The 26,724-nt window shown below is 33.9% G+C and overlaps 2 protein-coding genes across 3 annotated transcripts in view; one reads left to right on the plus strand and one right to left on the minus strand.

The window, feature by feature from the left end:
- The window catches only part of LOC118269653 (C3 and PZP-like alpha-2-macroglobulin domain-containing protein 8), a 242,239-nt gene that overhangs the window by 124,638 nt on the left and 90,877 nt on the right, over nucleotides 1-26,724 (minus strand). The window contains exon 3 of the mRNA XM_050706877.1: nucleotides 21,569-21,750. Coding sequence (XP_050562834.1) covers nucleotides 21,569-21,750 — 182 coding nt within the window. The remainder of the gene's footprint in view (nucleotides 1-21,568; nucleotides 21,751-26,724) is intronic.
- LOC118269655 (zinc transporter ZIP6-like) overlaps nucleotides 1-26,724 on the plus strand; it is a 426,889-nt gene that overhangs the window by 65,374 nt on the left and 334,791 nt on the right. The gene's annotated exons all lie outside the window — the stretch shown is intronic.

Below are 26,724 nucleotides of genomic sequence, written 5' to 3' on the forward strand. Positions count from 1 at the left end.
ATATCACAACCTCATTCTCCAACTTTCCACTTCATAGAATACACAGCCCATAATACACATGTAAGGTAACACACAAACTACAAGACACACACATAAAAGTACATTTAGCAAGAGGTCACTTAACATAAAGTGGTAACCGTTGCTTGCAGACAAACGCAATTCACTTAGTGCTGTGTCCTTAACTTGGTAATTTGGATCCTGGAATTCCGGCACTCATTTGCTAAGTACATTAGTAGCAAATGCCATGACATCTAAATGGGGTCATTCATGAATTTCGGATTAGCATAAAACTATACGGTAGGATAGCTACAGGTGGATTTACTAAGTATGATTTTTTTTTATTCATGGCTATTATGTTGAAGAACCCATCACTCAGGATAGCTATTTGAGAATATTTCGAAATCCAAGAGTACTTTAGAATACCCAAAATTCAATTTAAAATGTTGAAAATGTATCTATCCCAAAACATATCACGATTTGCTTCTAACCTTTACTATCTCTGCATTAGGGTGTTTTACTACCAGAGATTTGATATACATAGCTAAGCCACGGCGATGTAAAGCTAATCTGTGGAACTATGTCACAGTTACCTAGCTTTGTAGCTGTGCAAGGAGGTGCGCAGTTCGAGTATCGACAATTGGGAAGCCATTCATAACACGCATCTATAGCACGCATCTTTCCATATAGAAAAAAACATAAGTTGGCTGAGTCCATTTCCACCAGTGCTAAATTATATGTATGTATCAATGAATATGACTGGTGGAAGCCAGTTGAAAAGTACACTTAATCCACAAAGCTTACCAAAAAAATAAAATAAAAAAAAAACAAATTCCAAATAAATCGAACGACATTTTCACACTTAATTCTCTCAAAAAACTTGTACAAACAATGACAACAGCGTTCTCGAACAACGAACAGTGAACAAGCATCTAACAAATCCAACCATTTCAAAATCTCCATTAAATTATTCTGGGCCTGTCACGTCATCCTCCTTAAGTGTTGGAACAAAAGAAGCACAGCTAATCCGGTGTGCCGGGATAATTAAATCACTTCGGTACTTCCACCTTGCCCCTAAGTAAGCTTGAATGATGTAAAGCCCCTTAGAGATCCGAATGAAATGAAATATTCCCATATTTTTTTATAGGAGATTTTTTAAAAGTTGGCGAATTGAAAAATGTGTTGTGATGGTGTTGAATTTTGAGATTTAGGGAGATAAGATTTGGGTTTAAGATGGTTGCTATTTATGGTATTTAGATTAAGATACACATTCAGATTCTGCACCATTACTAAGTATTCTAGAAACCCATTGTCATATTATGTATACAACACCAAGCTTTCTCATCAATACATACAATACATTAGCACCCTGTTGAATCAATAAATACAAAGTTTATTTCCACTGTAAAAAAAAAACAATTTCACCAACATAATCCACCCTTTGTAACAAACAAGAGTATTATTAAAAAACTGCAATTCCATTTAAAAAATACGAAACACTAACGGTTTCAATATTGTTTACGGTCAAACTAAAAACAAAAACATGATGTTTTCTATCTCCAATTCAGAAAACAAAAATTGAAACAAACCAGCCCGTTGATTCACATATCACAATTGAATTAGGGAAAAATCGAGTTATGCAATATCGAAACCTGCCACACAAAGTTATTTGAAGCTATTGTAGTATTCGATTTTGCACGTGTAACAACTTCAACTGAATATTTCGATTACAATTACATGTTTGTTTCAATCTACTGTTACAGTTAAATTAAGATTACATAATGTATACTTTCTAAACATAAAGATCAACTATTTTCAAACTAGCTTCTACCAGCACTTACACCCGTTCCCGTCGGATAAAAAGTATTCTATGTCCTATTCTAGACTTATGTGTTGGTCTACTAAGAGGACCTAGAGGACCTGGTGAAAGAAATCCTTTAAGTGCAGATGGTGGCGACTGGGAGGTTTTAGTTGAAGTTAAAATCCCACACTCTCCTATTTTTCCCCAAAAGCTATGCGCATTTTGAAGGTTTCATCCCGTGAACAAAAAAGGTAATATCAAAACCGAATTGACTAAAAATGAATGAGAACCATGTCCTACATATGACACACTACCTTACACACGATACTTTAAAAAGATAAAGACTTAACTAGTCAAAACTAAAATCCAAGACGCGATAAACTTATTCTTACAAAATTACCTAGTACTAATAAACGAACATATTATGTAAACTAACCACATAAACTAGAGACCTAACAAAATTACATCCATAATATAAACAACATAATGTACGTCGTAACACACGAACCTAAAACGTTAAACTCGTTGCTCTTGCTCTAAGCTGTTTGCTGTCCCAATTTAAGCCGCGCTTTTGGCTTAATTTTCAAGCTGCATACAATTTAGCAAATTAGAGGCTTTAACAGCTTCATCAGGAGTAACGCACTATGAATAGGATCATTTGGTGGGTTAGTCCATTCGATTTGTTATTAACGTTTTAGTTCATAATTCATGTCATTTGTTTGTAAGTTACGGTTGATTGGGTGATCGTGTTTAGTTTGGTTTTGGGATTGAACTGATTTTTGGTGGTTGGGGCTTTGTTTTAACTTTGAATGTGAACTTAAACAGTAATTAACGTGTTTTCCTGATCATGTTTCTTTTTGAGAACTAGAATCTGCTAGCGGCTTTGCCCGTTTCTCGTTTAAAAAGTTAATCATAATCTAAATTTCATCAAAATCCATTCAGTAGTTTCTGCTTGATTGATGGACAAACATCTGAACAAACAAACATTAACACCAGTGTTTTTCCATCGCAACCTACTTTCGCATTAAATTGCTATTTCGGTTTATTTATTTTTAACATGATGTGTATATATGATTTGACTTCTTAACATTCATAGCATTTACTTCACTCCACACTTTCCATAGCCTAACCTTAACCGCGACGTCAATTCCCACTATCCACGTACGAACAAAGCTTCCACTAAACACAAAGCGACCGAATATCAGTACATTTTACATGGAACGATGCTATCCAACCTTTGAACTCAATTACTGAGCTATCCGGCCGTCAGCACGTATTTACGTAATAAACAGAGTATCTCCTAATATACAGGCAAACACCTAGTTAGGAGGCCACTCTGCAAATATACTGTTAATTAGATAACTTGTAGATAACATACAGAAAGGGTGTAAAAGATATGTTATTCGAAATATATTTTGTAGGCTGTTTTGGTACGAGTAGTTGGGTGGGTGAAAGCGAGCAGTAAGTGTCGGGAGTAATATCTTACTTCAGATTTTTTTATTGGTTACAAAAGGGTATCGAATAACTTTTTTTAAAATGAAACTTTATCATTATAGACTTGAATTTAAAGTTCCTTATCATTTTGTTTTGTATAAATATTACAAGGTAAAATATATTACTTTCTTTAACTGTAATATAGCTATACGCTATGATTAAACATACTTTTATTTACGGAAAAGAATAAGGAAAAAATGACAGTGTAAAAGATTTATAAAACGCAAAATAATTTCTTACCTTTTTAAATAAATTATATCATTGCCAGCAGTTTATCGTTTCGATCAAGTTCAAATTACATTCCCATAAAAAATCCTTCAAAAATATTTCGAAGTTTAATGTAATATTTTGAAGATTGACGAGTATTTTATTTCAACCACATTACTTTCAGTACGAATACTTTTCAGGAAGTTGTATCTTACTTAATCTGGTCTTGTAGCAATTTTCTTTTTAAATTGGTAACGTACTAATTTAAGGATTCGGCGAAGAATTTAAATTTAAAACCATGCAGCCACACTTACTAGTACAAATCCTGTACTATATAAAGAACAAGAAAAAAATAATGAATTACTAATTTATTTATATGCAATTAATTTAAAATTATGTTCAAAACATTAAAAACTTAGTTCCTATTAAACACAAAGTAATTATCGCAGCGTGTCGAACGCTTATAGGTTTAGCTTGTAGCAAATCTGTTACGAAGTAATTAGAAAAGTATCCATTGGTTAGGTAAATTCAATTAAAACTTTCCACTAAAGTTAAATGATTGCACCATAAGGGGGCGAAAGTGGGATCAAGTGTGATTTGAGCAATTCTGGGGATTTCCGAAGCGAGGAGACATCATTACGTCTAATTTAGTTGGGGATTAAGTGACTGTAGCATTCTGCATTTTGTCTCGTAGGGGAAACGGTGACGAGGGGGAAAAGAGAAAAAAATGGGATTTTTGTCGTAATATAAATTGGGACTTGCTTTGATTCTCCAATTAAAATTGTATTCTTCAAAGAAGGTGTCTAGTTCTTTTAAATCTTACGGTATATGGTAGAAGCAACTATAATACATACTTTTGATGGCTGTGTTTCACAAATTTTCTTGTTTTAGTAATAAACTTAAAAACACTGATTTTAATCTCTATAGACAGAAGCGCACATAATAAGCTGCAACACCCATAATGGTGACTACAAAAATATTTAAATGAAAATGCAATATTACGTTTTTGCAATACACATTGTCCGAGCTACTGTTACATGCAAAAATGATTTACCGTCAGCATATCCAACAACATACTAAAATCAATATCATGTTAATGAATATTGATAACAGAAGCACAACCACGAGCAATTTTAAAACAAAAATAACCTAACCAAAGCGCATTTATCTCCCTAAAATACTGAAAATGTGCAACCGAAACACAATTTTACTACGTTTAGAATAGGACATGATTTCCTTTGATCGGGGTTGTACGGATTAAGCGTACGATTTATCAGTACTTGATGTACGGGACTTGATTCAGGAACTTGGTTTGTTTAAAAGATAAAACTGCGGAGTGGTGTTGGTTGATCCGCAATGCTGTACGTATATTCGTACGAACGGGTTATATGCGACGAATTTACTCGTAGTTAGTAGTAGTGATGTTTTAGCGTTGTTCTGCCACCTTTTTCGTGGTCTAGTGTTTATAGTTTCGGTGTTTATTTGCAGTTAGATAGATTGTGAAGAAAATTTTCATGCATCGATTTCGCAATGGTCTTTATGCAATGACTATTCCTTCATTCTTGCTATATGGTAAGCTGGACTGGCATTTTTGGGGTATATTAAATTGAATTAAAAACACGCCCAAATTATAGACCTTTTGTAAATAAAGGAATTCATTCTTTAATTAACCTAATATTAATACCACAAATAAAAAATATCATATTAAAAAAATACTAAACAATGCTATGATAAAAATATACCAAACTTAAAAGCAAATCAATAATTCTTAATGGCCCTTTATATTGAATAGAATTTATTCGAACATTTACAAAAAGTGAAACAAAATACACGTTTAAAGACTATACTTTTACGCACTAAAACCAGGCAACGACAAAAGAAAACTAACCACAGCAAACTAGCGTAGCAGTCGTAGGGTTGCCAATTTGAAAATGGAAAGCGGTATGCAGACAATCAAACTGACTGTACTATGAATGATTGGTGATTTAGATAGCTTGGATACGAACTTGGCTGTATTTTTTCTGCTTAGAAAATATTGTGTTTGTATAATATCCTTGATCACCCCTTATCACGTGGGTCTCATATAACTAAATGGTGAAAAGTGAGTTTTACATTATAATGTGCAACTCTTCTTACCCCTTCAAACTTTTAAACGCCTGGTGGCATGATTAAGTCAAAAATATATAAATTTATGCTACTGACTACTGACTGCCTGTTGACCTAGTGTCGGGCAAAGTATTACTGGGCTTTTTACGGTTTTTCGAAAATTTTCAGTAGTAGCACGCACTGCACGGAGTCTGAAATTGTTGTGTGTAATAAATGGCAATAGGCTACTACACGGGACTTATGACACACACGGTAAAAAGTGGGTGTATATTGTGCAGTGTCATTATGCCATAATGTGCACCTCTGCCTACAGGAATAAAAGGCGTGACGAAACGATTGTGTATTTTTGATTAAGTAATTTTGTGGATAATAAAGCTGTCATTCGGGATTTTCATAACAAAAATAACAAATCGTACGTATATTTATAGGTAGTATATCTGTACAAATGGTGGATTGCGCCGAAAGTTCTATCTATGGACAAGGATACCTGTCAACAATAGACTGACTACATACAGTTTTTTTCTTTAACAAAGGTTTCGACGAAACGTGATGTCTAAAAATAGAGATTTTTCTTCGTTTTACTTTCTGTGTGTATTGTGTAAGAGTAACTCTAACGTAGGTTCTACACACACATTTACACACACGAGGATGTTCGATTGAGTGCCTTACAAGGTGACGCGTCTTAGGCGTAAACTGCTATATTTAGACTTAGAAAATCAGCAAGGCTGTCAAAATTAGACTTTATATGTACTAGATAATAAAGTCGTAATTCGTTAAACTAAATACATATATATAGATAATCTCTACCATGATCAGTTGACCTCAAAAAATACCTGTGCCTAACTGAAAACCAGAAAGTGCTAGCTCCCAATATTTTTGTACTTCATAAAAGGAATATCGGCGCAGATAAAACGCGGAGCGATAACGACCCAGCCAAAAATATTGAGTTCAGTTACGCTAAAAAAGTTCCTACGAACGAAAAAAATATATGTTTCGAATTCATCCCAATTTAGAACTAAAAAAACATATCTATGTGTAAAAATTTCACGTTTTCAGTGGTGGTTACCACATTTCAACCGCATTTTGTTGAGAGCTTCTTTTTCGAAAATAATCATTATAAGTTGATGTTTCTGTTATTTTAAAATTGAAACTGGTAACTATAGTTTCATGGTATCTATACCTTATGGTACTGGTAAAGCTATTGTAGGTACTAAAATTATTCCTTTTTGTATATAGAAGTTACGACCGGAGGCCCAATCACCCTCCTTCCCAATCCCCGATTCCCCCGACAACCCTTAAATCCCTAACCCCAAACCACCGGCAAAGCACTTGTAACGCCTCTGGTGTTTCGGGTATCCATGGGCAGCAGCGATTGCTTACCATCAGTCCGTCTACTCGTTCACCGGCTTATACCATAAAAAGAGATCAAATCAACAGACACAAAACTGACGACGCTAAATCTGAATAGATCAAACATTTTATTTAAGGAAATTCCATACAAAAATACTCCACAAAAATTGAATATAAAAAAAAATGAAGCTAAGATGGTACTCAGAATTAGTAGAACGAGTACCTTATACTTTAAATATTGACGTTGGAGGTACGCCATTTCTCAAAGTGAAAAATACGGTTCATTCTACAACGGTTGCCAAGTTTCTTCTAGGAACGCAAATCTGTCCATGGGCCGGAAAATTGGAACCTTTCTGTATATTTTATTTACTAGGTGCAGTGCCGGAGTCAATTTAGCTTATTTTTTTAGTTAGCAGCTGAAAATGGTCGCGTATTTAAATTGTTGTTGCTGTTTTGTGTTTGAATAGAGGTTTGATGGACTTTTTATTTTTGTATTTGGTTTTTGTGGTTTTAATATTGTTATTCGTTTTATATAGTTGCATTTAGTACCATTTGGTTTGGTTAGTTTTATTTAGACAGGTTTCAACACAAGATTCTGAACTACTGTCATCGTTTCGTGTATCGGAAAATAGTTAATTTTAACAAAGAATTAATTAAGAAAATGCGATAATATATATCACGATTTATTAATGGAGAAAAGCTCTACTACTTTCGAGTCACAGAGGAACTCTTCATCTTGAGCAGTGTGGGCATATAATGCGACGTCGTGCGGCCTACTCATTTTTAATAGTTAATTATGTGTCTCATCTTGAAGAGTTATTATAAAAACATAACATATAATCACATATATCTTATTTTTAAATAAGTAAAAATAGCTGAATATTATAATCATATTTAATGATACCTAAAATTTTAATTAAGCTGAAAGTTATGAAAAAATAAAATTTAAACGTAATAAAGATATAAACCAACTGTATTACCATTCTCTCTTGAAGCTTTAATTTAAAAATAAAATGGGACCATCACAAAAAGTTTTAAACGTTAAAAATAATTCATATTACAACTTTATTCGCTCCTTTAAAATAAATGTAGGTCAAAAAGTTTAGCACGTCTCACTTCAAAGAAATCATAAGGGTGTCGGAATAATAACTTTTTTTTTTAAAGAAAACGTGAATTTTTCTATTGGCTACTTAGCATTCTTTATTTGGCGTCGAGCGATATAAAATTTCCATGAACACAAAGTAACAATATAGAACATAATATTTTGTTGAGAGGAAGTCTTTTGCATAGAAATCTGAGAGATTGGCTTTGTTCGGACGCACAAACAAGCAAGGCTGGTGCTCAAAGGCACGAGTTCTGAACACAGGAAACGATTGGATTGGACGAATAAAAACTTCCTTTTTTGTATATGAAAGGGAAAAATGAATTAATAACTTGTTTTTTTTCTGTTTTACCGTCGTTTCTTCTTTGGTTTGCTTTGCTGGTTATTTTTTTTTATTTAAAATGAAAACTGTTATTGTATTCTTTATGCTTTAGAATGTAATAGGTTTATTTTGCAAATGTAAAGTCAGGATTTTTCAATAAGCTAAAAATAACTAACATATTTTGTTGGGGCCTTTATTGGGATTCAAAACTTCACAAAATTCTTTGGTGCTCATGAAAATGAGTATTTAGCATGGCTTGAAACTAGTTGAGTTCGTCGTCAAACAATTACGTGAGTAAGCCGATAACATAATAATTAATTTATTATGTCTCACGAAAATTATAATAACATTTTATGTACTGCATTTTAAAATTAGTAATATAATCAGCAACTTATACACAAAACCATTTAATATTCTTTAAAATAAAACACAACGAAGATATGTCAAACCAATAAGCACTTACGGATACATAAATATAAGTACTAAAACTCAAATTCACAACTAGACACATAAGATACACCTCTAACATACAACCTAAAACCAAACAATCTTCAAGCAAAACGGATTCCCCGGTAAAACTGAGCACACATCACCGCAAACATTGCCTGTCCAAACAAATTCCTTCTCGCTTCCATATTTACTAGAACACGTATAATACGACCATTTTAACGAGTAGGTAGCCTAACAAGAACATCCTTCTTTTGCTATGCGCAATCTAATTTTTCCGTATGATCTGATGAGATGGCACAGCTGACACTGAACGCTTCGTTAGTTGCTGCACGGTAAATCGGATTTCTTTGAGTTAAAATTAGCAATTGCTTTGACGCATTTACACCTGGTTCGAGTTGAATATGAATCGTAATCGTTTAGGGATTGAATTTCTGTTGTAGGAAATTCTGTGTTTGGCGTATTCTATTGTAGTTTGGTGTTGAAGGGTTTTGAATAAAGTTTAATTTATGGTTTTAAGAGTATTCTATCTATTTTTGTATGTCATAAAACACACATCAACAGCTTACATTGCTGACCAAAGGTCTCTTCTCACACGGTTTGACTATTAATCACCACGCTTACTCAGTGCGGATTGGTAATTTCAATTATAAGACTAGGTTTGCTTATGATGTTTTCCTTCGCCGTTTATCAGTAGTGTCTAAATAATATTAGGAAATTTTCGAAGCCGTTGGTAGATTTCGAACTCACGCCCTCATACATAAGAAGCGGGCATAAGACACAATTGACCAATAAACCAATTAGATAGACAATAGACAACACAATAGACCAATAAGAACTGTATTCACACTTAAAAGCACACGTATATTGTCACACGTGTCTCTCTCTCTCTCTCTCTCTTTATTACAAACTCAGTTACACCCCCCTCCATAAATCACTTTAAACAAAAACAAAGCCTACACGGATACCTAATCAACTAAAATACAGGCAAACAAAACTCACGTAGGTATGTAGTTATCGACATTGCTTCCATGCACAGCACTATCGGTACAGCAATCATGATTCATTAGGCCACGATCCGATATCTTTGGTAGGGATTGGCAATCGCTTTGAGCTATTAACACACTGATTTACGAAGTCTCCCAACGTGGTAGCTTTATCGTAATGATAGAAGCTTCCTCATTTGGTTGGGTATCGATTTCGAACTAACTAAAGGGATTCGGTTAATCGTTTTTGTCAGTGTTTGATTGGAGTTTAAAGTGAGGTGTAAGATTCGCTTTGAGTTACGTTACACGAATGAATTTTCATGTGATTCAATCTCTTTGATAGGTGTAAAGGCGTAAATGTATTACCTGATTCATTAAGGTAATCACTTTTACAATTATCTTTATAAAATGAGTGAACGACTACATCGACACCAGCAATTTATACTGCGCTAACTCAAAAAGTGTACTTTACAGTAGAGGCGTTTAAAGGGAAAAACGTGATAACTTTTACATTAATTAAGATACTTTTTTGAAATTTGGTATGCTTAATATTTAATTTATTCATTATAATATCTCATATTTATATTTCCTTAATTATTTCTATTTTTTGATTTAGCGCAAAATAGCCGTATAAAAAAGTAATTCATCAAAAAAAAATTACATCTTATACACGTCTAACTTATGTTAGCGTAGTGTAGTACGGGACGTCGTAGTGCATGATCAATCATCTGATGCATATTTCAATATTTTATGAAGAACATGTACTTACTTACAAAAAGAATAGTCAACGTACCATTAATAAACTAATTAATACGTTAACACATAAGTATTTACTACGTAAAAGTCGCTAAGTCGTTCATTTTACAAACGAACATGTATACACACGAACGCACTAAACTACGCTAACTATGAGTTAGCGCAGTTTGCACGGACTTTGACCAAAGTGATCCGCGCGCACACTCCGCTAATAATAGTTGGCGTAATATAAATCGAGTGATTTCAAAAAGTACCTTTACTTAGCGTTTTATAAGATTTGTAACTTTCTTATTTTTGCATATTTCTTCTCAATTTTTTTATGACGTATGTAAACACACATTTTAAGCAACTTGGCATAAAAAAAGTTTTTTCCAAATTTCGAGTTAGCGTAGTATAAATTGCTGGTGTCGACATATGCAATACTGATTAAAAAACGATTAAATAGTTCTATTGACAAAACAAAATTGAATACAATTGCGATTATGCTAATTGGATATTTTATGCCTGTCGAAGAGGGGATTTTGATTTTTTATTTATAGTATATAGTCTGATTCAACATTATTATAAATCTGTATAGTAATATTCTTTCACAATTTATACATTATTTAAAGAAGTATATGAAACGGAGTACCCAAAAGTACCACAATATCACACAAATTCATCCCCAACAAAAAAGAAATAGACACTAAAAGAAACAAAGATAACATTTTTTTAACTAGATTATCTTCTAAATTACATCCATAGCACGGAGCCATGGCCTAAAAAACCACAAAGGCTCCTACAGTCCTTTTTATGACATATCACCAGGATCTAACTGCTCCATTTACATTCTCATCAGGATAAGAGCTATATTATTTATATTCCTCTCGTCGCGGCTCTCTACAATTGCTTTGTCTTTTTCGAATAAAAAAATGAAGTTTTATCTTGACATTTTGGTATAAGTGTCCGTGGCAAGAATACCTTTTTGTCTAGGCTAGGTTTTAGTAGTATAAGACGAGTACCTAATGCTAGATTAAGTCTGTTGCGTTGGCTTGATATACTATGTGATTAGAATGTTGATAGGTATTTTTGCGTGGATATAAGAAATAGAAAGTAAATTAAATATATCTATCGTTTTCGCTGCACACTTAGGTAAAACGGGAATGAATACTGTTAAGAAAATTATGAAAAATAAAAAGATACTCCACACTAAAATCAAACAGCATTTTCAATATCTCTCGAGACTAGAAAACTTTTTGAACTTGAATTTAATCCTACACTTACAAAGAAGGATTAACTTATAAGTTCTTTTGCCAGAATCCTCAAAATATCTTGGAACTGCAATCAATTGCAGTTCATTTATAGTTTATAAAAATAAAATAATATGTTTATAAGACAAATAAATCTATGGATTACCTCACAAGAAAACCCATCCATTATTTCTAAGCTATTCTAAGTAAAAGTCATCGTTGAAAATGGAGAGTATAAAAAGGCAGCTCAGAACTTTTTTACTAGCGAAGGACAGGCGTAATGAAGAAGGAAGCAGGCTTGGAGTGAGGACAAACAAGAAACAACTAGATTGCACTACAAATTCTTATTTATTTACTTCATTTTTCTCGTTAAATTTCTTACTTTGTTCGTGTGAAATTCTGCGAAGTGGTGAGTGTCTTTTTTTGTGATGTGTCCTTTTTATAATGGTGTCTCTTTATTATGATGTTTGTATGTGTGAGGTTAGTTGTTGGTATTTATTTATTATAAGGAATCCTTACAGAGAATACACATATTACATACAATGATAAGCACAGTTAAGTAGGCTTCTGCTACTCCAATACAAGGAATCACAGGTAACATTATCAATACAGTGCGATTAAATAGTCAACAAACAATAAAATTAAATAAGAAGGGAATAATATTTCGAATAAAAAATACAATTCAATTAAAAAATGTCAAGCTTGAAATCAAATTCAAATTCAGAATTAAATCAATATTGATATCAATGTCAAAACTAAAATCAAAATTATAAAATGACTATTGCCTAGTGTAATGTAACATCATGTCTTCGTAGATATTTTCGTATTAAAATGACACTGTCATCTTAGCTGATGGTTCTAGGCTCTGATAAAAGGTTAGCAAAATATTAAAAGTTTGGACAGCAAATTATTTACTGACTTTTCATTAATTACCATCGTCACTATATTTTACGTTATTATCCATTGCACAAGAAATTTAATAAACAATAACAAATACAAACACATTACACATCAAATAATTGAACCCAATTCACAAGTTACGCGGTGTCCGCGCGGCAAATTTTCCAGAACGTTCCACGCGATGCATGGAAGCTTCGCATCGCATCGTCCCAATTGCAACGAGCATACATGTTGCAGATGTAACTCGTAAACTGGTGACATTATGGCGACACTTTCCAACAATACGCCCATTTTATTGGATAAGCGGTTTGTTCGCAATCAGAATTGTCGAACAATCCAATTCCTTGTTAATTACTGTGATAAATAAAAGTTTGAATACGTTATTAGCCATTTATTAGGTATCCGGGGCTCTGGTTCGAAAAGCAGGAGTTGAAACGTTAGTCAGTAAGAGTCTAACACTCACTCTCGCCTTGCCCAAAGCGAGAAAAGTCATTGAATGATTTTCCCCCTTCAAAAAAGGCAATTTATTAGGTAATGTCTCTTAAATTCGATTATGATTTTTTATGTGAATAACCACGATTTTTAAAGTCAGAGATATTGTAATAGAATAAACCTTATGTTAACTTTGTAAGCCTGTTTTTTCACATATTTTTGCACAATCAAATTAACATTTTGTTTGACTGTCAGAACAAGCGCCGTTTATTAAGTTAACACATTAGGAAATTCGCTGGAAAATGTTCCTGTATTTGTGTCCGGTTAACGGTAAAAGGTTCATCCCTTTTACGTGGAAGTTTTCAACGTAATTGGTCAAATACTCGTATGTGGGCAAACACCATCTGTCTGGTTTTCGGAAAATGAAATGTGACATGTGTTGCTTTCAAATTGAGTATCTACTCTTATTTAATATGATTAAAGTTGGATATCACATTGTAATTTATAGATCTCTGTTACACATTAAACGGCATAGGAGGCAAAAGTGATCGCCAGATTTTTATTGGCAGTCAATGTCTTACCGAGTTTTATGAAGGTAAGTTGTTTTAACACTAGAATTTTCTCCTGTGTGGTGGGTGCGGTTAACAAACATACAAATTCTCATATACATGACACATGACATATGATACATGACACAGGTAAGTAGTTTGCTGAAGTAGGTAAGTACTAAGTTGTACAGGAGAAATGACAAACAACAGTTCGTGGATCGCACAGAGTTCACGCACCATAACGCTCTTTATATTAAATTCATTTTCCTTCTTCATAATCATACATTTTGTAATCCAGTCCAGTTTCACGGATAACATTCTACACCCTGTAGCCATTAAAAACTTTTAATTAATTACAATAACTCTACCATCCGATACTGTTGTATACACAACCGAAATATTTATTACCTTCAATTAGAATACAAACTTTGAAAACAAAAAAGCCTTAGAAAGTCCACGAAGAACCCTTTCATTCAATAAATTAAGCCTATCTTAGTTAAAGAAAGGGGATGAAAACCCATTTCTTACTAATGGGAGAGTAACGTGTATAATCTTATTAATTTATCTAATCTAAAGTTCTTTTTAAGACCTGGCCTATCTGTGCTACGTAGTATGGCATAATTCTTGTTATCTCCCAAAGGGATGGGCGAGGTCAATGACATCATTAGATATCCACACTGGGTGCCCACTGAAAATCAGTGCTAGGGGACTTGTGTGCCTAACTTATATTGAAAGGGTTTAGGTCTAGGGCGTAGGCATGTTGTTAGCATATTTTGCTGTTCGTTTATGCCATTTTTTTATTTGTATTTATGTTGCATCGTGCCTGGTGCTAAATAAATGTTTTTTCTTTCTTCTTCCTTCCTATATATCTATTTAGAGTTCAATTGTATTTTTCCTCTCTTCTTGTTTTTACGATGTATAGAAATATAGGAGTCATTGCACTCGCTATAATGTTAAATTTGTCACATTATTATAATCCAGAAAGACATTGGGACTGGGCAGATTTGTCTTATAACACTATCGCAATTATTTGTCTGTATGGTACTCAAAGTCATATTATTGCAAAATTTTTAGTAGCATTATAACCTCCATTCTAATGAATGCTAATATTTGCCTTCTGGTAGCAGAAATTACATTTATTTGTAAAAAAAGAAACGTAATTTTATCTTCTAGACACCGAAGAAAAGTCACAATTTTCGACGTTAATTCAATAAACGTCTTGCTCGTCATGCCAGAAAAATGGTGTCACAAAAATATGGAAAATATTTAGCTTTAACAGATACCTAAAGAAAAGAATCAAATAAAAAACAAGTGATAGTAGTAGACTAAATGAACAACTATAATAAAAAATCATAAAGAAATCCTTATACCAGGAAATCATAGAATTTATAATAGACTAGCCGACCCGGCAAATTTCATACCGCCTCAAACATTATTTTCTCACCTTTTTAACCTTCCTTTGACTTCCACAAATAATTCATGACCAAAATTTGTCAAATCTGTCCAGCCGTTCTCGACTTTTAGCGAAACTAACAAACAGCAATCGATTTTTATATATAATAAAGACTTTACTAACTTAGTTATTACCTAATTAGTATTACTAAATCTTTGAAACCCTAGATTCCATTTAACTCAATAACTTTACCAGTTTCTACTATTTAAAAGCTATTTTATTTGACAAGAGAACTCACTTAGAATTTTAGTTAATGTCCCATCACGAGGGCAGTAAAGTCTTGAATGTAATTCTTATGAAGTTGGAACTAGTTTAATGTCCAGTTATAATGGTTGAGTTGAAGTTATGAACAGTAAGTAGTTTGTTGAAGTAGGTAAGTACTGAGTTGTACAGAATATGTAATAAAGTGTCGTGTTTGATTTAGATTGTGATTTGAACTTAATTTAAACACGGCTTCACTCTCTTGTGTAAGAAAGGGTAGAAGAAAGTCAACAATTGTTTTAGTAAATCAACAATGTGATTAGCCTTACATAATTAAATATATTTACTAAAGAAGTCGGTTAAAAATATCGCGGTGGCCAAGATGATTATGATATCTGCTTCTTATGCACGAGGAGATACCTACCAATGGCACATACCAATGTGACTTTTTCCGATTTTTGACACCACTGATAGACGGCGAAGAAAAATATCGTGAGGAAACCAGGGCTTATCATGCATAGCTCTCGATTGTCAATTGCTGTAGTGTTGAAGAGTATGAAATTATATTCATAAGAAAAGAAAACATCTAGTAGAACCGATAAATAAACCCACAAAAACCAGGTTTACTATACTTAAACAAGATTTGACTACCATAAACCAGAACACTAATAAAATTCCCAAATAAATCCCCAAAAATTAAATTCAAAATAACTTTAAAACTCACGATCACACGGAGAGTCGTTAAACCAGTTCAACCTCAAACTATAGCTAGCTGAACAAAACTTTATTTTACGTTGAAGCAACGACAATAAAAGCGGGCATACTGCAGCGACACGCCTGACGGCACTTCCGACGTTATCTAGACATAGATGAATGTGGCCGAGATTGTTTCTCTACTATTACTTGCATTACTTATCGAACCGAGTGCCAGTTGGAGTTTAATTTCATGCTGCTCAACTTTCCAACGACATACTTTGCTGTAACTATTTTCTATTTCTGTCTTTGGCAATCCTTTCATAATAGAAATGATGGTTGACAAAACTGGTCGGCACTCTGATTGGTTGGTTTATTAGAGCCGGCCAATCAGAGTGTCGATCGCGTTCTCATTTAGATTACTTTATACGTAAAGCAAGCTCGTACTAAGTGTACTGTATTTGTATGGTATTCGGACATAGAGAAATGTACTCGATATTATAGGTGTCAAAGTTCAGATGGCGCCACTTTCGTTTAATATCCTTTCCTTAGTAAAGATTTCTTTTATTTTGACCTTCAATATCTCTTTCAATGTTCGTGTAGCGTGCGTTAGTTATCTAGACATAGATGAATGTGGCCGAGATTGTTTCTCTACTATTACTTGCATTACTTATCGAACCGAGTGCCAGTTGGAGTTTAATTTCATGCTGCTCAACTCTACAACGACATACTTTGCTGTAAGTATTTTCTATTTGTCTCTTTGGCAATCCTTTTATAATAAAAATGATGATTGACAAAACTGATTGGCCGGCTCGAATAAACCAACCAATCAAAGCACCGAAAGCTCTCACGTTAAGATTACTTTATACGTAAGGCAAGCTCGTACTAAGTATACTGTATCTGTAAGGTATTCGGACATAGAGTTATGTACTCAAATTATAGTTATCGGTCACAAAGTCAGATGGCGCCACTTTCGTCTAATATCCTTTGCTTGGTAAAGATTTCTTTTATTTTATCAATATCTCTTTCAATGTTCGTGTAGTGTGCGTTAGTTATCTAGCATAGATGAATGTGGCCGAGATTGTTTCTCTACTATTATGCATTACTTATCGAACGAGTGCCCGTTGGAGTTTAATTTCATGCTGCTCAACTTTCCAACGACATACTTTGCTGTAACTATTTTCTGTTTGTGTCTTTGGCAATTCTGTCATAACAGAAATGATGATTGGCAAGAATATACCCTTAGTATCATAAGAATCGAAAACATCAATTGGCCGGCTCGAATAAACCTACCAAAGAGCACCAGGTTTGCACTATACTTTAAACGTAAAGTAAATTCGTACTAAGTGTATTCTGTAAAGTAAACATAGAGAAATGTCTCCAAATTATCGGTGTCAACGTTCAGATGGAGCCACTTTCGTTTAATATCCTTAGCTTAGTAAAGATTTATTTTATTTTGACCGACAGTGTTTCTTTCAATGTTCGTGTAGCGTGCGTTAGTTATCTAGACATAGATGAATGTGGCCGAGATTGTTTCTCTACTATTACTTGCATTACTTATCGAACCGAGTGCCAGTTGGAGTTTAATTTCATGCTGCTCAACTTTACAACGACATACTTTGCTGTAACTATTTTCTATTTGTGTCTTTGGCAATCCTTTCATAATAAAAATGATGGTTGACAAAACTGTACTCTTAGTATCAGTTTACTTTACATTTAAAGTAACCGAAACAAGAACGCGTTCAGCGCTTTGACTCGAGCTCGAATAAACCAACCAATCAGAACACCGAACGCGTTCTCAATTAGATTACTTTATACGTAAAACAAGCCCGTACTAAGTGTATTGTATCTGTAAAGTATTCGGACAAAGAGAAATGAGCTCGAAATGATCGGTGTCAAAGTTCAGATGGCGCCACTTTCGTTTAATATCCTTTACTTAGTAAAGATTTCTTTGTTTTGACCTCCAATATCTCTTGCAATGTTCGTGTAGCGTGCGTTAGTTATCTAGACATAGATGAATGTGCCCGAGACTGAATGTACAGTAAAATAGTGTAAAAGGTATGCGATAAAAAGATACATGTTCTATTTATAACTTATTCTAGAAATGTACTAACTCTAGTAAAATTGCGCATTTAAATTAATTATAACATAAGTGTTTAGATGTAAGTCCTAATAAGTCACAAACTGTTTGTCCAAATAAATAAAATTTATACGTAGGAATGTTATACACAGTAAAATTTTAAGATGGATAAAAACAATTTTAGTTAGAATTCTACAAAAACAAATACCATACTCAAGAGGGTTGTTAATAGTCCTATCTGCTACCAACAATTCACTCATATAACATGTGTGGGAGGGAACAGCTGACGCACTCTTTTGTTTTCCTTCTATTTCCACATCATTACCAGAATAAATAAATAAAGGAGCAACAACCTAGCCTTAGTCTAGAGAGTTATAATCGAGAAGGTTTTCTGTTTTGACATAATCTTTATAATTTTTAGAAGGTTTAGCACAAGCTTCTGACTGGTTGGTTCATTTGTAGAGGCCAATCAGAGTGCTGAACGCGCTCTCGTTTCGTTTTCGTTTGACGTAAAGCAAACTCGTACTAAGGGTACTGAAGTATTGTATTAACGGTTCACCTATCTACTATCCAATGGTGGAATAAGTCTTAATGAACTTAACCTATTACAGAGTATTTATAAACTGAAAACTTGGCTAAGCTATTCATTTCCATTTCCAACCCAATTATATTGTAATCTCCCAGTGATTTACTAGTAATTTTGACAAAGCAGATGATACTAAAGTAGATAATTCTCTTTTAAAATCATATCAATGGAAATAAATCGAAATGCTCGCATATATACATAAAACAAGTACTTCAAAAATAAAAGTTAACACCATAATGAATTTTAAAACTCCACAATAGGAATCCGGAATACGGCGGGTATAAGGCAAAGTTTAGTAAGAGCACTACCATTTCATGATAGTAAAATGGCTAAAGTTTTCCGTCGAGTACTCAAAATGTCTTTATGATTCCCTCAGACATCGTAAATTGATATTATTTATTCTGAATCTCTTACCTACTGCATGCGCTTAACATGGAAACGTTTTTCTCAAATGCTTGTATTTTGTGTAAACTAAAGAATACATGATTTTATATGGTATCAAGTTTTCATATCTAAACTATTCGTTTTCTCTATTTCATAAAACTTCTCATTAATTTTTCTCCTATATCGTTGGTGCGTGTGCGAACAATAGGCATGATAACGAGGTATGAAAATAGAAAATCTATTAAGTCTAGTTTTTTTTTATTTTGTTATACTTATAAGATACTTAGATAAAACAAATCAAAGTTTAGGAGTGGGAGCAAATATGTCATTTCTACGTATAAAATGTACTTAGAAGTGACGTCACGCGATTTTTCAAATCGATATATCTTCAAAAGTATTTGTTTCCATAAGAAAACAAAAATACGTGTCTAATATTTTAAAATAATCTACAAGACGGACATTAAAATAAAAATTAGTCACATTTATATATCATAATAAAATGTGAAGCAGTAATACGTTAGGTAGCAGGCAATCACCCAACCACTGTGAAAACCGTGGCGTTATTTCTCAACTCAGGTTTAGTTGATGATATTATTACTCAGGTTTATGACGTGCAGTGGGTTCGATGTTATGTGGCAGATAAATTTTATAGAGGTCTTCAAATGAGTCGGTTCGGAAGCGCGAGCAAATTGTTACGATCTTGCCCGGAGTTTTGTAATTAAGCTGTGTTTAGAAGGCAAATGCAAATGTTTGGAGTTCGTTTAAAGTTTAATATTGTATACCTATGTGAAGCTAATTTTAGTTAATTTTATAGGTAAGTAACTTTTAATGTGTAACCGAATGACTGCACGGTTGGCGCGGTGGCTGGGTAACCGGCTGCTGCACAACGTGTAGCGGGTTCGATTCCCGCACGGAGCAAAATTTGAAAAAAAAATTGGAGCAAAACAAGAATTTGTGTGATCCACAAATTCATGTTTCGGGTCTGGGTGTCATGTGTATGTGAACTTGTATGTTTGTAAACGCACCCACGACACAGGAGAAAATCGTAGTTTAAAAAAGATCTATTTATAAACATCTCAAGATGCAGTATTGAGTTTTATGTAAACAGTGAGAAACAAAACGTGTATTCAATAATACCTAAGTTTGTCTTTTCCGATAAAATTTTCAGTAAACAAAATATTGCTCAGCAAAGTATTCACAGACAAATATTTCTTCAGGCCCAAACTACCTTACAATTTGGCGAAATATCAATAACTCGGGGCACTTGTAAGGAGAATATTTCCGGGTACGTGCACTTTCAACACAGTTTATATCCATTTGGCAATAAGTCGAGTTTTCAATAGCACCGTCTGCCGAACATAACGAGATTTTTACTACAGTAGTAATAACTTTATCGAATCTGGGACGGTTGTACAGGATCGAAGAATCGAAATCATATTAGAAAGCGTTTCCAATTTTATTATCACGTTTTACGACAATTTTCATTTGTATCGAACAATAAAATAGGTCGATAATCAGTGTTTGTGGGTGGGTATGTATATTTTTGGCTATTCCTCGGAAATTGGAGAGTATTTTTGGGATCATGAATTAAATTAAGCCCTTTCGTGGGCGTTGTTTCTCTTGTTTATGATTCTTTCATAACCCAAATACCGTATTTCACATCTTTTATAAGATGTGCTTTATTATTTCTACAGTTAAGTTCTAATTTGAATATTCTTTTATTTGATCTTTCATTTACTATTTGAAGAATGGGAAGGAATTTATTTTAGTCACGTTTTTGAAATATTGACCTTTTTATCTTTACCATTATCGACGCTGAGCACTGCATTATTGAAATAACGAGAAATCACCATAACCAAAGAATTTACTTAAATAAAGCTAACGACAGAGAAATATAGAATGTAGTTTCTTCTATCTTTAAAATAGCAAAATCATGAGAAAACTGCATCGATGAAACTTGAACAAATCTCTTCTTTTTATAGAAAACGCGCGATTGTTCAGAATCTATTCAGCTTGCTTTGCTTTGAAGAATCTGAGAAGCCTTGTTATCATACAGGTTCAATGCAAAAATAAAAAGTACTTTCCATACTTCAGATCAAGTAGGAGCTAAGTATAGGAAATATATGTCCAATATTTATTTACTAAATACATTACGTTTCTTCACTGCTGAATTAATTGCTGGCTCTAACTGCCACACTCAGAGACATTTAATGATTACTTAAACAATACCTCTGAAACGATTTTGCATCGAAATAAATTGCTCAGGACTGAGTTAAGTTAACATTAAATGACTCTGCGTACGGCGGTAAGACGTTTTACTCTTCTAAACCTTATAAAACCGTGTTTATCAAGAGTTGTTTCAAGTCGATTTTCTGTGAGGCCGTGGTATCACTCCTATCGAGCCGGTCCATTCGTGCCGAAGCATGGCTCTCCTACTCTTAGACCGTTCACGTTTTTGAAAAATCAAACAAACATAATTTTTTTGTTCACTTACCCATAATCATCTGACTGGCAGCAATGAGTTGCTTCACTTCATTATTGGCATCTTGAGTTTCAAGTCTAACGGTGACATTGAGAGGATCTAAGGTCTCGTCTCCAGCTCTTCCATGAAGAGTGACTAGGATGGCTGTTGTCTTCCCCGGCACTGCTACTTCTGGCGCCACGACTGAAAAGCCCCTGTAAAGAAGAATTATTTTTTGAGTGTTTGTCAAAGGAAAACCTCGCTTTTTCTTTGTTATTGTTTTAGATCATTTCGTTGAAGGTCAGTGGACATGTATCTAAATGCATATTTCTAATCAAAATTGTTAGAAATATTTAAAGATTTTCATAAAAACAGCGTTTTTCAGTTTGCAACACTAAATTGTCAATTTATTATTTTTTCGGAAATCGTCATGCATGCCACGCTCCAATTTTACGAGTATGTCACAAAACAATATTTTACAGTACGTACGAGTATTGCCATTCCAAAATAAATCTCTCGCACTGAATCAACCGCAATCTGATTTTGACAACTGGCCAAATTCTCATCAACAAAAACGAAATAAAACTTCGCTCGTAACTGTAGGCGGCCAACTAGGTACAGTAAGTTCCCATCGACGTAAAAGTCAAACATTGAACAACATAGGTCAACAAAATTCAATTCTAAGCGTAGGGAAATATTGAAAACTCTCCAAACCAAAGTCTGCATTGCGACAAATCGGTTGGACACGTTCGAATTATTGTATTTTCCTACGTGTGCACAGAATACTGAATATTGTTTGACGAAACCGTTCGTGCTACATCCTGTTTGAGCGCAAGAACGCCTACGTCTGTTTGAGTTTCCTGATACTGTTTAGTTAGTTTTAAACTATGCACTGAGATGTTCATTATTGTTTGCATCGAATTGTCTGTTCTAGCTTGCTCTGTTTTATGTTCTAAATTTTCTCATTTTCGTGCATCATTAAAGTTATTTGTAGCTGCTTCTAAAATGTTAAAAAATTTTATTTCTTATTTTCTCTTGTATAACGTTCTTTTTCCTTAATATCACGTGTACGTATATGCCACATCGTATTTGACATACTTCATGTAATTCGGTGTTACGTCATAATAGAGGAAAGAAAAACAAATAAATATGATAGGAAAAGGGAATGTTTTGTCTTTCGTGTCATTTTTTTATTTGCTAGACGAATGGCTCCATAATGTCTACATTTGATAAGGGTTAGTCGATATGTCGTGCACACGTGATGGCTGTGTATCGTAAGATACTATATTTTATGTATTTTTCCAAACAAGGAAACCGAAAGAAGCTTACAAAGTATTAAATGCTATGAATAACATGAAAAGGAAAGACGTTGACGTTGTAAAAGTAATGTCAACATTTACATGGATCACTAGATAATAATGCTTTGGGGTGAGGGGGAGGAGAATGATTCAATTACTTCTCCCGTCTTAGGTGAGGCAAGAGAGGGTATCAGACTTCCTACTCCTGTTCTACGAGCTCCGGCTCGAAGGGCTCCGGCCCTGGCAACCCGTTAAGTCATCTGTGGCTCTGTATCAGGCATCAGCCCTACTGATCCTCATAGATAATAATACTACAGCAGATATTTTTTAAGGCGTAGGCTGAGGACAAGCACGCTTAATTTTTATTACATTTTTTGACAATTACGTAATTATGTTAATGTAATCGAGTCTGGATTAAAAACCATGGCACTTGAAAATTATACTCAAGCGATGTAGGAAGTTATGTGTACATTTCCTATGACATTTACCCACCCTATTATTCGAGTCGAGACCAACCAGTGCGACGCTTACTAAACTCAGACCGAAAATTCACAAATAACTTTAAAAGCATACACCTGCATATGTTTCATCCAATTTAAACATGTGTAAAACAGTCCATGTGAAATGACATCCAAAGTCCAAGCGAACTAAGTTAGAACGAACTGCGGTACGAATAGAACTTATTTCTGAACTAGTGTACCGTGGTTACGGTGCAAGTTGCTTGTTTTATTTGTGCTAGCAGACGTGTGACTTAGAACAAAAGCTCTATGACGTCCTGTCCTCGTGTTAGTAGATAAAATAAATGATTTTTCTTCTTTCTTGTAATTGGTATTTTTCTTCGTGTCTGTGTGTGTTGTCATGATGGTATTTTGTCCTTAGTTATATTGGTGTTTGATTACTATATGTATACACCCTGTTGGTATAAAAAAGGTTTTCTGAAAATGAAAATTTATATTCAGCAGATTGTCTTACGATTAAACCGTCCAATCTATGAGTCAACGACCTTTCATTCAAAGTTAAAAATAAAATTCTAATAATGGATTTAAGAAGTAAAATTACTTCATCTCAAATCATTCACTAATCATTGCGGCACGGCTGTGAAGCTTCGTCAAATGGCATAATTAACGGTACCTCGTCTAGAATGTCAACATTGTCCACAAATTCTTCTTCGGCATTCTAGTCACGTTTTGGTGCGAACGAAATTAATTACTTCCTGAAAGGTGACCGGCTACGTCGTAATTAGTGGGGGCAAAAGAGAGCAGAGTAGCGTCATTATCAAAAAAGTTTATTAGAAAATTATATTACCTGGCTGCCCTATTGATCTCGTGGTCGTTAGCGAAGATTTTGTAAAAAAATCAGTTCAGGCCAACAACCTATTTTTGGGTTTCAATCTAAAAGAGAACGTTATAGCAATTATCATTCTATTAGATGTTATAATTATTATCTGCTACTACAAACTAAATATTTAATATCGATGCAAAACATTTTGCCTATTCTTTTAGAAAAACATTGACGTGACGTTATGTCGTCAATGTGCAAAAGAACTGCGAATGAAGCGGAATCTTTATATCTGTTTACAAAAAAACTCAATCCCGTCGGTCTGGCTACGGCCACAAAAACACTGTATGTGGCGGCATGTACATACTTTTGGAACGAATTCGAATAACAAAAGGCTCGCAAATGGACACTTGCCAACGCTCATTCGGCTCAATCGATACGAATCGCTCTACAAAAGATTGCTTCTCTCAGTTTCTCAGCTTCGTATAAGCTAGACGTTCCTAAACTTATAGCTTTTTAATGACCATCTTTATATTCACAGATCCTCACTTGTGAATTTTTATTCTTTTCAATTTCTTTGTTCACAAAGTTTTTGGGGTCAGATTTTAGTACAAAGATTTGCTGGACTTTACGTCAGCAAACCTGTGAAATCTCTTTGACGGGCGCAAAACAAAGAGATAGGTTTTGTGTGTATTTTTGCTAGACTGGTCTGCTTTTATTTCAGTTAGATTTTAGAATAGACATCTTTATTTGTTTTGGAAATATATCAGTTTTGTTTCGGTATTATCTCATCGTAAATGTGACAGACAACATTTTTACTAAACAACAATTGTATTTTTTTCTTATTTTAAGAAACAAGTAATGTTAGCTTATAATAAAATTTAAATATCATACCTATCACTTATATTCTGTCAATACTCCTTCATTGTCTTAAAAGTAGTAACAGGCTTGTGGTAACATTTTTATTTTCCGAAAACAAAACAAACCCTTGAGTATAAGTAGGTACAAGTCCGGCGGAAAAGTGGTGTGCGATCGTGACTTCATTGTTGGCAGCCGATACTTGATGCGGGTCGAATCGAACCGTTGCAAATAAATAGGAATGGTAATGGCTCATACGTGATATCCAAACCTTAGGAAAAATCATTCTGTCAAGAATATTTAAAGGTTTCTCGGTGTTTATGAAGAGGGTTGGCTTTCAACCGTTGTGGTTTGTTTAAATATACTATTCGAGTTGTATTTGGGTAGCAAAACCTTTCAAATATTAAGGGTAGATGTATGATTTATCTTTTTATTCGAGGGTTGAATTCGGTTGACATTTATTCGAAGTTAAGGGTCTTTTAGTGGCATTGGTCAAGTGATTGTATACAATGTAGGGGAAAGTAAAAATTGTTGTTAGAAGTTTCCTATAATCCTTCAAATTATGTTTGGATGTCTGTAATTTTTTTCGGAGTTCACACATGAATATTATTTAGAAAAGTGACCCTAATTTTCACATTATTATCAGCCATTATTATTGACTAAAAGAAAAATCTGACACAAAATTAATTAAGAGAGATATCGGTAGTGGCGTTCAGTCTACCTAGAAATAGTAACATTGGAACCGTGATGTGGGACTCGAAACAACATAGGCACACATTGCACGCGATGGGGTCAACCGCTTTTGTGTAAGTACCGTGGGAGGTTGCAGTTTTGGTCACCCTATTGTCCGTATCGGCTAGGCCATGACCACACTCTGGTGACAGCCGCGAACAAATTTTCAGAACGTGGAAATGTTTTTCAAATACATTTTTGCTATTTTTGTAGAACTATCGTTGGTCATTTGACGTTTATCTAACAGATATTGGCGATAGCATGATAATGCAATATTCTATAGAAGTATCGATACGTAAATGGGGCTAATGCAGTATTCTATAGGAGTATGGATACATACTGGATGTGAATTCTCATTCTAATGAATTGAATTCTGTATCTTAATCTTTATTACTTTGAGACAAAGAATCTATATTTGCTTGCACAGTCTTTGTAAAACACGTTACTGGGGCATCGAATTGTATTGAAATGCCATGTTCTTTAACAAAAGCATTTTTAATTTGGTGCATTCTTTCCCCGTTGGACAGTCCCCCAATTTTAATTGGATTTGTGATATCTTGACCTTTATTGCGTTAGAAGTTTTGCTTTTTTTTTCAAACTGACCCTGTTATTTTAAGGCTTATTATATACAGAGATGACAGATAGAGAAGTACAATTATTATCCGTAACTTATTATTTCTGTTACTAAGCAAAAATCGGACTTCTATGCACGCCTTCTGCCCCAACTAGGTACAACAATAAAGAACATAAGATATTAAGTTAAGTAAGTCAAGCAAAAATCGGGAATATATTTTTATTTTCATAATAAAAAAAGTATTCATTTACCTTGTATTAAAATTGTGCTTTCGGCTCTTAAACTAACAAAGCAATGTAGTTATAACAATAAGAATAATTTATGTGGCTAAGATGTCCACACTTATTTTTGTATTCTCATACATTTTTGGCATCAGCTCATCTTTGGGATAACGCCAAGCTCATGTTTTCTTCTTTTTTGTTCAGAACATTGAGATTTTAAATTAATTT

Source organism: Spodoptera frugiperda, chromosome 30 (assembly GCF_023101765.2).
Source record: "Spodoptera frugiperda isolate SF20-4 chromosome 30, AGI-APGP_CSIRO_Sfru_2.0, whole genome shotgun sequence".
Classification (NCBI taxonomy): domain Eukaryota; kingdom Metazoa; phylum Arthropoda; class Insecta; order Lepidoptera; family Noctuidae; genus Spodoptera; species Spodoptera frugiperda.